The sequence below is a fragment of the Acipenser ruthenus genome, chromosome 1, assembly GCF_902713425.1.
Source record: "Acipenser ruthenus chromosome 1, fAciRut3.2 maternal haplotype, whole genome shotgun sequence".
NCBI classification, from domain to species: domain Eukaryota; kingdom Metazoa; phylum Chordata; class Actinopteri; order Acipenseriformes; family Acipenseridae; genus Acipenser; species Acipenser ruthenus.
This window is the reverse complement of record NC_081189.1, coordinates 83,303,231-83,318,118: the sequence shown is the minus strand read 5'-3', so window position 1 is coordinate 83,318,118 and position 14,888 is coordinate 83,303,231. Positions and strand designations below refer to the sequence as shown.

General features: G+C 38.7%; 1 protein-coding gene across 1 annotated transcript in view; it reads left to right on the top strand.

Annotated features, from left to right (window-relative positions):
* The first annotated feature begins 7,111 nt into the window (after positions 1–7,111).
* The window catches only part of LOC117420719 (carboxypeptidase E), a 49,167-nt gene continuing 41,390 nt past the window's right edge, over positions 7,112–14,888 (top strand). Inside the window, exon 1 of the mRNA XM_034034284.3 lies at positions 7,112–7,537. Within this exon, the coding sequence (XP_033890175.2) occupies positions 7,270–7,537 (268 nt within the window). The 5' untranslated portion in view covers positions 7,112–7,269. The remainder of the gene's footprint in view (positions 7,538–14,888) is intronic.

Here is a 14,888-nt window from a genome sequence, read left to right as displayed (position 1 = left end):
GGAAAGAAGTTACCCATCCTATGTAATTTTTTAAAAGGCTTTAAGTTTGATCATCAAAACCTATAAGGCTTGCCAGTAGTCTGATTTTGAACTGCAATGAAACAAATATTATGTTTTAATGTAATTACTCTACTGTACACCGTTATGCTGATTAACTGTTTTGATGTGTGTTTGTTTGTTTTTTTGTTTTTTAAGTATAGTAACATTTTGAGCGGTATATCAATTATTTTTTAAGACAGAAGATTTACCAGATGTACTTTTCCACAGGAACAGAAAGGTGAGAAGGGCAAAGGAAAGAGTACAGCAGCTAGGAGTGCAGCAATAGCAGTGCATGACAATGTCCTGAGCTCCGCTTACCTTGCTGTGGACGATGTGGATTCCATGTTACCAGACAATCCACTCCAGCAGCCTTTAAAAAACACCTGGGACTACATTCAATAATTATACCAAGTTTCAGATTGCCGCTTGGGGTTCCCTTATAGTTCATGAGTTTATATACTTCATGAGTTTATATACTTTTTCTTCTGCCTTCCTGGATTCCTCTTCCAGTTTGTTCCTTTTATGCAAAAGTATAAAGTACAACAGGTATGCCTGTTGTGTTTTTTTTTTTTTCTTCATATTGTTTGATTATCATATGACAAATATTATGTTCATTGAAGCTTACGGTATATTTGGTAATATGGATAAAGATATGTATATACTGTATTTTATATATTTTCCAGGATAAACCAGAAACATGGGAAAAACAATGGAAATGCTTCATAATGCTGCTATTTAATCACTTTTTCATTCAGCTTCCCATGATTTGTGGAATCTACCACTTCACTGAGTTCGGCATTCCTTATGACTGGGATACAATGCTGCGATGATAACTCCAATTTACTATATCCATAGACTGCCACAAAGGGTACATTTTGACCTTCGAAGGTTCGGAACACATTACCGAAGGAACGTTCAAACCTTTGATGGTACTCATTTGCATAATTTTTCATTTTACATTGTCTTGTACACTAGGTACTCGGCACATATTTTACTGAAGCAATACAGCCACTAGAGGTAGCCGTCCACTGCTTTGGATACTATACCCTGCTCCATACTCGGCAGTGGCACCATGTAGAATTGCTATATGTATAACAATTTGGTAGCAGATTTTAATAACAACTTTTGTTTACCTACTATGCATTATACAAATCAAAAGATCGAATTGTGCACGTGGGTGCTATTTAATGTGTTAGTTATAGTATTCACACACTGTCAAACAGTTTCTGTGAACAGGAAAAAAAACAAAAAAAAAAACAGTGTGTGAATGGCGACTGACGAACCTTCGAAGGTTTAAAACAATCTTCGAATCCCTGGCTAGCAAACGAACCTTCGGACACAGCCCTACTTTTAAAACAGCCCAATGTTTCTGTAATTATTTTTAGTAATAATAATATAATTGTTTGCTGAAGAACAGACAGTTTTTTCAAATTAAAAAGCGAGCCAGATCTGTTGGCAAAAATGAATAACAGGTCCTATTTAGCAAATAGTGCAAGAGCAAAGCCACATTTTCTGAATATAATAAACAAGTTAGGAACTAAAACTTGTAAGCAATTACCCAGTAAATTATCTATTTTATAATTGTACATATTTAATAGTATACAAGCAAAGTTTAGATTGGTATTTTTGACTTTTATTTATTTTTTTTATTTTTTTTTATTGCGTGGCACAACTTCTTGCACAGACTGCATCATCACAAAAGAATCTACAAATACATCCACAAGGTTCATCATGAGTTCACAGTAAGTTAATAGGTTTATAAAAAAAGAGACCTCGGTGACAGTGGAATTCGTGCACTACTAGCCTTTCTCTGGTCCTAAAGCCTTTGTTTGGTTTCTGTAGTGAGACATGTATGGATGTTGTAAATAAAAAAAAAAACAGATCACATTATTGCAAATAAAAAGGAGTGCTCGCCAATGTTTGAAATACATTTTCTTGCTGCATTTCCCAACGGTGATCTAGTGTATTTTGTTGCACTTATTTTGATAACACAAGTGTTTTTAATATACTTTAGAAACACCTTATTTGCATACCTAATGACATGTGGATCTCAACGCTTATAAGAATAATTTCGGAGCAAACTGACTACATGTAATACGGTACTGTATCATGTGCAATGACGTGAACAGCCAATAAAGCAATTTTTGAATTTGAATTTGATCACATCTCGCGTGATTAGGCACGTATGCAGCATAGATCGTGCAATGATACAGGAAACACTGCATTGTTTGCAATCAGACTGTGAGTGCTCCACTGCATTCTGCAGGTATGTTTTTTTGTGTTCTCTGAAAATGTGTTTCAATAAAGTGAACACACATTCATTGAATACATACTGAGTATAGCAGTGTTATTGTGTGATGTGCATGTAGAGGGAGTGGGATTGCAGAGCTTTGCATCTCTGTTTTAATGAAAAACTGAGATTTGCATCCCAACTGAAAATAAGTAAGCCACAGATGCATAAATGCAGTGGTAGTCCTGACAGTAAAATACTGTACTGTAATGTCATTTTAATTCAAAGGCCATTACACGTAACACCACACGACAGTTAAACTAGGCACCCTCGCGAGACGATCGCTTCTCAAGTATACTGTAGTAAAATAGGATTCTGCAGCTTTGAGTAAACATAATTGTGATCAAATAACAAGTTGCTTACCCACGAGGACTTGTTTTAATGTATTGTTCTCAGTGATTGAATACCACTGACATTTGTATACTGTATTTAAACTGATGATGCATGGAGGCACTTTTGCTAATTATAATGTGATGTGGTCGAGGACAGTGTAAATGATCAGGCTGGAGTCTTGATTTACAGTTTAAAACCAGTGTTGGTTTTATTTCTTACAGGCAGTGGGGAAACAACTGCTAATACACCAAACAAAACAAACAAAATAAACCTAGCTCTCAGTTGGAGCACTAACTAAACAATACTTTGTGTGGTCCCTGTCTGACGTCAGGACAGATACGCCGTTTACCCAACTAAACAAATACAAATCAAAACAGTTTATACGTTCGCTCCCGGAACTACACATAAACATATACTCTGACTACTTTACTTATTTGCACAGTATAGTACTGGAACAAACAGATATCTTACTCACTCTGGTTTTGATTTTCTTTCTCTTTTGCTCCACAGTGTGTTTTAAGGTAATACTGCATGCATTCCATCTGAATTGTTGGGATAACCTGGGTGGAATAAATTCTCCCTGTGGGACTGGGACTTAAATCTAAACTGGAAACTGATCAAAATCAACCTAAATGATCTGGGCAATGTTGGTGTACTACTACTATGACTACTAAATGTCAATTTTTGAAACAACAAACAAAAAACATGTCTGACATACTTGTACGTTCTCTAGTGCCCTGTCTCCATCTGTCTGTTTAAATGTGTAACTTTCTAAGTACTGTAATCCACTCCTACAAAGACAAAACAGTGCCTTTTCATGTACAAAAGTAAGCCACCAATCAAGCCATGTCTTGAGGTTAGTGGTAATTAGGCAAGGAACAGTTGAAGGGACTTTGTGTTGGTGTTATATAGGTTTGTCTGGATACATAAGTGAGATGTAGACCAGTTTGTTAGTATGGCACATAAAATTTGATACAGCAGCCGAGAAAACACAAACCGTTGTACAATGCAGTGACTGTGATATTCTAGTAGGTCAAGGTGTCTTAATAATGGCTACCCATTATACCCATAATTAGGAGACAGAGTTATTTGTGTTTCACCTTATAATGAATATTGGCATTTTTGTTCCCGAAATGATTTACAATGCCCACAAGCCAAATTAATATTTTAGTGTACGATGGAAAATGAAGGAAGGAGACACACACAATTTGCAGGGACTCGAATCCACTGTTTTTTGGGATGTTTATTCCCGGCCCCTGTTAGCCTGGGCCACACCAAAAACAACAGTTTTGCACTCCCACAGCAGCACATTCACACAGAAGCTTGTCTCGCTCGGCTCTGCCCACGCTGATGTGAGCATCCCCCTATATGCTTTCATGTCCCCGCCTCCCTGTTGACGTTCCTGCAGAAACCAAGTGAATAAAGCAGAGTCTAATTCATTGTCTAGTGCAGTGCATCTTTTTCCTACAGCAGCCCTCTTTGGAGTCAATCTTATCAAGAAAAACCTCTTAGTTTTTCTTCCTCTTTTAGGCATCCACACAATGTAGATTCTGCAACATTTATATCTTTTAAAACTGCTGCTTGAGTTTCACCTTTTCTTGCTCTGTCCACCGCATCGAGTTTCATGTTAACAGTGAAAGATGTTCGTTTTTTGCTGTCAGCTGTGTATCTGGAACGTTCACCCAATTATAACGGATTAGCACTATATATATATATATATATATATATATATATATATATATATATATATATATATATATATATATATATATATATAATGTGTGTGTTTGTCTATTTAAAAAACAAATAAATATATATTGATGCACCCAGGGTTGCCCAATTGGCAGCATCAAATTTGTGATGGGTATGTTTTTCTTCTTATGTTGTTAACATGGTGATTCAAATCAGATTTGTAAATTAAAAGGTTGTTTCCATGCTTGTCTAAAAAATGTATAACAAGGTGATTGAGATACAGTATATAAAATTAAACAAGTCAACATTTTTAGTTTTCATGGGGGAAAAAAATGTTTTAAACTCGCGTGGCTAAAAAATAACATCTCAATAACACTGTAATTGTAAGTATACTGTGCAGCTTACCAATCTTGCTGGCAAATTTGATGTGAATATAATGTGATTTCATATTTCATGTTGTTTACAGTCCATTTACTGTATCCTAATGCATTAGGAACAGTGTCATGTAAAATGGCGAGGAGCAGAATCATAAAAAATAGGATGATTAGGGCCTACATATCCTTTTATTAGTTCTTGCAAGTTGATTAATAAAAAATGCTGTTACATACACTTGCATGTTGCAGTACTGTGATGTGATTTCTGGGCAACTACCTTTGATTTATATACAGAGAAAGCAGCTGTGTGTTTTTTTTCTTTTAAGATAGACATTAGATCAGTTTCAAAGTCAAAATCAAGGTTCATCCATCCATTATCTATAACTGCTTAATCCTATAAAGGGTTGCGGTGAGCCGGAGCCTAACCCGGCAGACATAGGAGCACAAGGCGGGACTACACCCTGGATGGGACGCCAGGCCATTGCAGGGCAACTAGGGGAAAATTTAGAGAGGCCAATCCACCTAGCCAGCATGTATTCGGACTGTGGGAGAAAACCGGAGTACCCGGAGAAAACCCACGCGAACACGGGGAGAACATGCAAACTCCACACAGACAGACCCCTGAGGCCAGAATCGAACCCAGGACCCTGGAACTGTGAGGCAGCAGCGCTAACCACCACGCCACCCTAAAAGCAAGGTTCATAAATGTATATATAAGTCTATAATAATGATATTACACTTTTAGCTAGAGACAAAGACTGATTTATTTATTTAATAGCTCCAGAGAATTCATATGGACTGATAGTTTGATATTTAAAATATGATTATTGGTAATATCTACCCCTCTAAATCTTAAACACATAAGCTGTAATTGACGTCCATCAAAGTCTGTCAGGTGAGGAAATGTAATCTATATGTTTGTAACCGTACTGTAATAACTGTTGGTCTGTATGTATCCACCAGAGGGAGCAATGTGTCACATTGCAGTAGGCAGTACGTTATATGTCAACAATAAAAAATAAAATGTGGACTCGTAACACCATTATTACTGATGCATATAGTAAAATTATCAAGCTTCTGCAAAATGTACAAAATTGACAATCAGCAGCTGCAACATTTTTAATTCCGACTTGTCTATAATGCCAGAAGCAGCTCTGTGTTTAAAGACAATCTGAATAATGTGCTAAAGCTTCCTAGCCTTAGTGAATATTTTAAAGCAATACTGGTCTGGGTTGAGACAAGAACCAGAAACATTATGAAAAATGTTCCAAACAAGCGCAGTAGGCAATAATAGAGAAAATTAAGGCGCACTTCACATGACAGCGCTGTACTTTCCAACTTTTTAAGAGCTCTAGGGTCTTTGTCCAATACCTTTTCTCCACCATTGCATTTTACCCCCAATTGAGTTGGGAATGTTCTCTTGACAACAAAATAGTGTAGATTACTCAAAACTCAGAGTATGTTTGCTTTTGTGCTTGCCTCTGTAGGGCTTGTGATGAACAATGTTGCCGTTGAATTGACTGTCAGATATTGTGTTAGTAGTAATGAGACACAATTGGGTGTTTATAAAAAGTGGTAGTCACATGAGTTCACACCACCCTGCTGTGATGTTTAGATATGTTTTAATCCCTACAAGGGAAATACTTTCAAACCTGCTTACAACGTCCACTCAAACGACCTCTGAAGCAGTCTTTATATACACAGGTGGTATGTACTGGTGATTGATTTAATAATTGGAAAATAATATGCAGACATTCATTTGGTGGTCTTCGGAATAAGTAACCAACTTCCAGGTGGTGGTTATGTATCTAGCATGCCTAATAAATTCAAGTACAGTGCTGAGGGGATTTCCTAAGAGGCCCACCCTCTACCTGAGCTCTCACATGTATCCGTTTAAACCTGTTTCCTTTTGTGTCAAAGATTAACTCTCTTACAAATAACTTATTTTTAAATGCAAATATATAGCTTTTTTTTTAGTCATATTTGAAATGTCTGTTTCCTGAAAAAACGTTTTAATGTTATGGCAATCGCAAAGATGCAGAAAACCAAATTCTAAGCAATTAGAATACTTTTTAGTACCGTATTAATTGATAGTGGAAATAATTAGTCCAATAATAGCTTGACTAGAATCCGAGCTCTGGCCATACTATTAACATAATTAATTGTGGAGCACCGTAACAAATCATCCATTCCATACATCTTTGTCAGAACATAACAATTATTTTAAAAATAGGTTTATCCTCACGTTTGCAAAGCGCACATGCATACAGTAAAATGTCTCACAAATTAGTGTTTATGTAACGGTACTACATGTACTATGTTTTAAGTTTAGCTCCACCCTTAGGGGTTGTCCAACATTTATTTTAAAGATGTATGCAGGGTCTGTTCAGTGATCCAGTCGTACATCCCTCATTCTCAGCGCTCAGTAGAAGTGTTGTGCAGGTACAGCGTTACTCAGGGCGGTGCTGTAAGAGAGAGCGTTGTGGACGCTGGAGACTATTTATGCTTGCAGAATAGGCGTCCGAGATACAGAAAAAAATAATGAAATCGCTTCTTTTATTAACGATGTGTGGGGCGCTGGCTGTCCTGGCATCAGGAGAAGAAACGAACGAGAATGTAAATAAAAGATTTATTAAAGAAGGGGGCATTTCGTTTGAGTATCACCGTTACGAAGAGCTCAAAGAAGCTCTCGTGTCGGTATGGTTGCAGTGCCCGTCCATCACCAAGATTCATTCCATCGGCCAGAGCTATGAAGGAAGGGAGCTGCTTGTCCTTGAGATCTCTGACAACCCCGGAGAGCATGAACCAGGTGAGCACAATAAAGATTCAAAGCAAAAATAAATATATAATATTTAGTGTTATGAAAACACATATTAAATTCATAAAGCACAATTATGAAGGCAACCATTGTAATATAACTCATATAATTATAATAATGTCCAGTACGTTCCATTTCTTTTTTCTTTTGAAACATATCGCAGTATTATGCGCCCTTTATGTAAGGAATACATAAAAAGAAGACCTCTATGCTGTACCACACACAGTCAGTGTCAATGCCTCATTAGATGCATGCATTGCAGCAGATGTGTCCTTTGTCTTATTTATTTATTTATTTATTTCAGATAAAGGTACCGGTAACTCTTTGGTTTTCGCTTTTGTCACATTGCATTCTAAACAGACCCAACAGTTTGATCTTCATAGTAATACTAAAGTACTGTCGAAATGTGCAAACGCATACCAATGTGATTACATTAGAAACAGCTTGCAAATTCCACTAATAATGCACAGTGCTGATGAATGATGATACTGTTATCACACTTGAACTATAAATTAAATCACACATTTAATTGTTATTCAGGTTAAAATACAAACCTTCTAGCTACATAACGAGGAATGGAAAGCTTACTTGGGGGTCTGTTGAGCAAACAAAATATGGACACGTAAATGGACAAATAAATATTCTGTTTGCTATGCAGGCAGTTTTCCAATAAAAGGTCTACACAAAGGGAACCTTATACCATTGCTGTACAGTCTAGCAGGAAGGTATTATTATGCTGTTCTATATGCAGCTTCAATTTAACCAATCCGGAATGTTTCAGTAAAAAAAAAAAAAAAAAAAAAAGCCATCTAAGGCAGGAATGTGGTGCATTAATGATGAATGCAGTAAGTGAAATGTATGAAAGTACTTATGAATAATTTTGGCGAATACCTGCCTTTTTACTTTTTAGGCCTGGTTTGTTTATTGTTTTAATGTCAAGTTTTCACAGTCGATTGTTCAGATAATTTGATTGGGATACCTTAATACAAGTATACTAATAAACAGGAGAAGACTAGATACACCTCCAACCACCCCCACCTTTATATTAAACAGCCAAAGGCAAAATCATACATCATACAAACCATGCATTTTGTGTATCATTTTTAATACAGTCTGGGTTCATGAAGTTGAATACAACTGTAAGAAAATGACTTATAATCACATCAATGTATGACAAAAAGTACTGGCAGTTGTGTGATATGTAAAATTGCAATTAAAATGCACTTCTACTTCTGAACACATTTTTGTAATATTCTGGTTCCATGAAGATTGCATTCGTTCCATGGATCTGGCGGCAGGGTTTACAGACCGAACCTGACAAAACTCTTTATTAATGGCTTTAAAAGTATATATTTTTAGGCTCCCTTAAAAGGACATTGTACATTGGGGTTAATCCTTATAAAGATTTGCCACTTTATCTTTTTAATGGCATTGAAAGTTTTAGAAAGAATTTAACTGCACAAAATGATCTGTGTCTAATTACAATGCAATAGCATGAGCCAGTAGAATCTTTTTTAGAATCAGTTCTACAGGATGAGTAGTGACATTCCACGGCCTGTCATGTGACTGTGGGTGTTGTGTTACGGTCCTCCACCTATTAAACCAACCTATTGAGGGGGGGGGGCAGGGTGTCCTCGGCTCACCGTGCACCAGTGACCCCTGTAGTCTGGCCGGGCACCTGAGGGCTTACCTGTAAGCGGCCCAGAGCTGCGCTGTCGTCCTACACTATAGCTCTGAGGTGACTGCATGGTCTGCAGAGTCTGCAGTGTGAAAAGATGCAGTCAGCTGACGGCACACGCTTCGGAGGACAGTGTGTGTTCATCTTCGCCGCTCCTGAGTCAGTGCGGGGGGGTGGGGGGGTAGCGGTGAGCTGAGCCTAGAAAATAATTACATAATCTAAATTTGGGAGAAAATACAAAGTAATTGTCATTATATATAATTATATATATATATATATATATATATATATATATATATATATATATATATATATATATATTGTAACACAGCAGGGAGGGGGTTAAAGCCTCCCTGAGTGGAAAACATGTGTGGAATGCACATTTGTTTAGTTTAATTGTTTTGCTTTATTGTTTCATTGATTTGTTAATTGTTTTATTATTAATTATCCCCTGCACCTGGTAGCTATTGTTAAATTAAAACCAGGTGCAGGGTATTTAAGAGAGGCAGCTAGTCTGCTCAAGGCTGCTGAGGAGAAGGAGGCAGAAAGGTGTGCTCTGCTTCCTGGCAGTCATGAGCTAAAAAGTAAGTGCTGTATAAAACCAGTGTGTTTTGTAAGGACGGGGAAACAGTGTAGCTGTCCCGTGTTAGCCAGGGTGTTCCTGTGTGTTAGTTAGTGCTCATACCGAGCTAGGTGTTTATTTTGTGTGTTTTGTTTGATTTTTGTGTTGATTAAAAATAGCGCACCAGCGCTTAAAATCCATTTCTGTGTGCCGGGTCTATTTTTAAAGGGGCAACGAACCCGAGTGGGTGAAGATCTTTTACATTTGGTGTCAGAAAGTGTGGGCGCCCCTACGACCCAGAAAGATGGATTTATGGTACCTGATCGAGCAGATTAATAGAAAGGCCGCTGCTCAGAAGGAGCAGCTGGAGAGATGGGAGAGAGAGATGGGGTTGGCACCGCAGAAGAGACAGGAGCGGGAGCCAACCGAATTGGAGCGGTTACTCCTGGAATGGGAGCAGGCTAGCGTAGCTCCGCAGTCTCCAGAGCCCAGAGGGGAGGAGCCGCCGCTTCCAGAGCCCAGAGGGGAGGAGCCGCCGCTTCCAGAGCCCAGAGGGGAGGAGCCGCCGCTTCCAGAGCCCAGAGGGGAGGAGCCGCCGCTTCCAGAGCCCAGAGGGGAGGAGCCGCCGCTTCCAGAGCCCAGAGGGGAGGAGCCGCCGCTTCCAGAGCCCAGAGGGGAGGAGCCGCCGCTTCCAGAGCCCAGAGGGGAGGAGCCGCCGCTTCCAGAGCCCAGAGGGGAGGAGCCGCCGCTTCCAGAGCCCAGAGGGGAGGAGCCGCCGCTTCCAGAGCCCAGAGGGGAGGAGCCGCCGCTTTCAGAGCCCAGAGGGGAGGAGCCACTGTTGCCAGAGTCACCGGTGGAAGTCAAGGGGGAGGATGTGCCGCCTCCCCTGCAAGCCAGTCCGGCGTTGCCGAGGGAGGTCCCTTGTCCCGGCAGCGTGGACACCAGGCCGGAATGCCCAGACCTCCTTCCGCTTGACCTGGCTCCCAGGTCGCAGTACAGCCAGGCACAGTCGCCTGCCTGGTCCCTTGCTTCACTCCCCCTGGAATCCCAGACGTCGCTGCGCAGGATGAAGACGTCGCTGCGCAAAAGGCAGACGTCGCTGGCGCTCCCCCTGCTGAATGCTCCATTCCGCCTACCTACTGCTCCGCTCCCCCTGAGATTCAAGACGTCGCTGCGCCGGTCCACAGCCACGCGCCTCTGCCTGCCAGTCCTGGTTCCCGGTCACCGGCCTGCGCTGTGGTCGCCCTGGACAAGCCGTCTGGGTCCCTCCTCGTCGGTCCTAGGTCCATCCCTGGAAACGCCGGAGGGACCAACCCACCCTCAAGCCCGCCCGTGGAAGAGGGCGACAATTGACATTGCTGGACTTGAGGGTGGGTGGTCTTTTAAGGGTGGAGGGAGGTGGCCGTCGAGTGGCCGGTGTCTTGAAAAGACAAGGGGGGGGAAGTGTAACACAGCAGGGAGGGGGTTAAAGCCTCCCTGAGTGGAAAACATGTGTGGAATGCACATTTGTTTAGTTTAATTGTTTTGCTTTATTGTTTCATTGATTTGTTAATTGTTTTATTATTAATTATCCCCTGCACCTGGTAGCTATTGTTAAATTAAAACCAGGTGCAGGGTATTTAAGAGAGGCAGCTAGTCTGCTCAAGGCTGCTGAGGAGAAGGAGGCAGAAAGGTGTGCTCTGCTTCCTGGCAGTCATGAGCTAAAAAGTAAGTGCTGTATAAAACCAGTGTGTTTTGTAAGGACGGGGAAACAGTGTAGCTGTCCCGTGTTAGCCAGGGTGTTCCTGTGTGTTAGTTAGTGCTCATACCGAGCTAGGTGTTTATTTTGTGTGTTTTGTTTGATTTTTGTGTTGATTAAAAATAGCGCACCAGCGCTTAAAATCCATTTCTGTGTGCCGGGTCTATTTTTAAAGGGGCAACGAACCCGAGTGGGTGAAGATCTTTTACAATATATATATATATATATATATATATATTAGACCGTGTAAAGCTTTGATCAGTATTGTTTTGCAGGCAGATGCTTAGGCCTAGATGTTCTGTGCGGTTATAGTTCAGAATATTTAATTAGAAAACAAGTTTCCCTTAGGGATATAACTGGCATCATGAAAAATGTATTCCTTTTTGTTGCAATAGAGGGGGGAGAAGAGATCCAAATGTGATGTATTCACCATCTCTTCCTCCAGTCAATTTGCCATGTTGTATGCTTCACTGTTATTTAGGTATCTATACTTGGATCTCGTGTGCACTTGGACTCATGCTGATCAGATGACCTTTTACTCACAGACACAATTCCTCATCTTTCATTTATCTATTCATATGTTTCTCTACAACTAAACGACATCTTCTGGATCCCTTTTATTTTACGTGGTCAACTAAACCAATCAGATTTGCATTTTCTTTGGTGAAATGCTATTTATTTATTGACTATTCTGAATATTTGTTTGTCTCTTTGTGGTATTAACTATTCATCAGCTTTGATGTCATTTTGTGTTCAGTTTTCACAAGACATTTCCTTGAATATTGCTTGCAGCAAGGTTTAGAGTGAACGGTTTCTCTCAGTAGTATTCTTAACCTGCAAATATACTTTGTTCATGTGTAGATTTTTACTGTATAAAATGGAAATAGTTTTTAAATAAGAAAAATGCTATAGGGCTGATTTATCAATTCACAGCATTGCAACCACCAGAATAACCCATTAACAGGTGATTTTATATATATTTTTCTTGAACTTTGATTTGTTTTACTGTGGCTGTGCTTTCTGTTTTGACAAAAACATAATGGGAGTTCTCCCAGATGGATTTCCATACTTGTAAAGGCTCCAGTTTCTAGGCAACCTATAACTCACCTAAGGTTCATCAAAAATAGATGTTGCCATGGAGACAGATCGGATTAGTACAGTGCATGTTCCATGTGAGCTAGCTAACAGGCTCAGCCATTTGCTTGAGTCGTATCAGGGTATTGCCTTCTGCTGGGTTATTTGTTAAGGCCATCTGCTAGTTGCAAAGCTGAAATAGGGAATCCTGAAAAACACTGTCAATTATAATATGAAAAACATGTATACATTTCTGTTTGTTTTTTTAATGTACAGGTAATGGTGCTGAATTGTTGTAGTGTGGGCCAAATTGAGAAAGAACTGTGGAGAAAAAATGTGTATATAATGAAAACGTTTGTTCACTACTATAACTGTAAGATGCAGCTTTTGGCAAATGCTTAGGATCTCAGGCCAAAATTCACATACTGTGTGTAACCATCTTAAAAAAAAAAAAAAAAAAAAAAAATGGGCCTTTCATAAATACTTTACAGTATATTTATGTGTTCTCTTAAGATAGACTGTTGAACCATAAAGTACATATTCATATTTATTTTATTTTACATTCACTATTATAGCTGTTCTGTTTCTGTGAAGTCAATCAATTGAATGCCATTGTGTAATTCACAATCAGACAAGAAAATGTTGTGTTCCACTGAAAGATATGCAAAACCATATCAGGAAGCTATTCATTGCTTCTTTTTACAAATGCACCATTACTACCGTAGAATGTGGAAGGTTTTCTAATAGAAAATGAAATGACACCTTGTCAGCTTCCCTTCTTGCTTTCACCATTCAGATATTTCCAGTTGTCATAAAAGTATGTACTACAATAATACCTGGGAATTACAGAAATAAGAAACGCCTGCAGCACGAAGCACACACACACTTGTTTAAGTCCCTCTAACGTGATTCATTTTGAAAGCATTTCAGGCAAATATAATCCCTGACACATGCTCTGTAATATTTAATGGCCAAATCTCTCTGTTGCAAGTCACTTTCCATTGTGATGGTGAAGACAGCATATATAAGGGTTTGCAATTAGATTCCTCTAGGATTAATTTTTTTCAGAAGAATCTACTGTGTAACCCTAAAGTAAGAAAAGACAATAATCCAACAAGCTAAATTCTTATCTCAACAATAACTTATCTTACCCTAAACACTTTGAAAATAATAATCTCCCAGTTGACACGGTTCTTTGTTTTTTTTTCTCTCCAGAAGATCTGTTCTAGCTTTTTTTGCTATGGAAAAGGAGCACACACAAATACACAGACTGTAAACATTGAGTTAGTATAAAACTGCTTGAGGGAGGAAAAAAAATCCAACTTGTTATGTACAAAACTTAAAGCTGAATAAAATGAGTAGTAAAATGTGTACTAAATAGACGAATCAATGAGAAAATGTACAGCGGGGCAAACATTCAAATTCAGGATCTAAGAAAACAAGGCCTAATATTTTCTTTGAGACCTGTGAGTAAAAATGACCAGACATGACAAACAATTTCAGATCACAGTAATCAGGTTTTATTATTAACATACAGATAAAACTATACAGTGAAAGTCACTACTAATAGAGTTTATGAATTAGCCCTGAATTAGAGTAACATAAAGTAAAATACTTATCTAGTAATGCTGAACAATTTTTTATTTTATTTATTTCATTTATATAGCACCGTACATCATAGACCCCAAGGTGCTTTACAGAAAACATAAAACACACACAGCATAATAAAACATTAAAATAGCATAAAAAAGTTAATAAAAAGACTATTTCAAATAAAAGTAAATACATTTCCACTCATATTTGAAAAACAAAACAAAAAACAGTAATAATAAAAAGACTAATAAAAAGGTCTGTGTATATAAATAAGTCTTCAATCTTGACTTAAAAACAGCAAGACTCCAAGCTTCTCTGACAAAAAAAAGGCAGAGCGTTCCATAATGTAGGAGTCCCTTCCTCCCATACTATTTGTATTTACTCTTGGATAACCAAGGCCCTGCATCCTGAGATCTAAGATTCCATTTAGGATTGTATGGGATCAACAGCTCTTGTAAATAACTGGGTGTTAATCCAGTAAGGGCTTTATAAGCTAAAAATAAAAATCTTAAAATCAGTTTGAAACTGCACAGGGAGCCAGTGTAAGGAGGCCAAGACAGGAGTAAAATGTTCGCTTTTTCTGATTTTAGTTAGAATTCTTGCAGCAGCGTTATGAATAAGCTGCAAGTGAGACACCAAATACTTTGGAATCCCGGAAAAAAATTGGCATTGTTAGCCCTCTCCTGCATTTTCACAT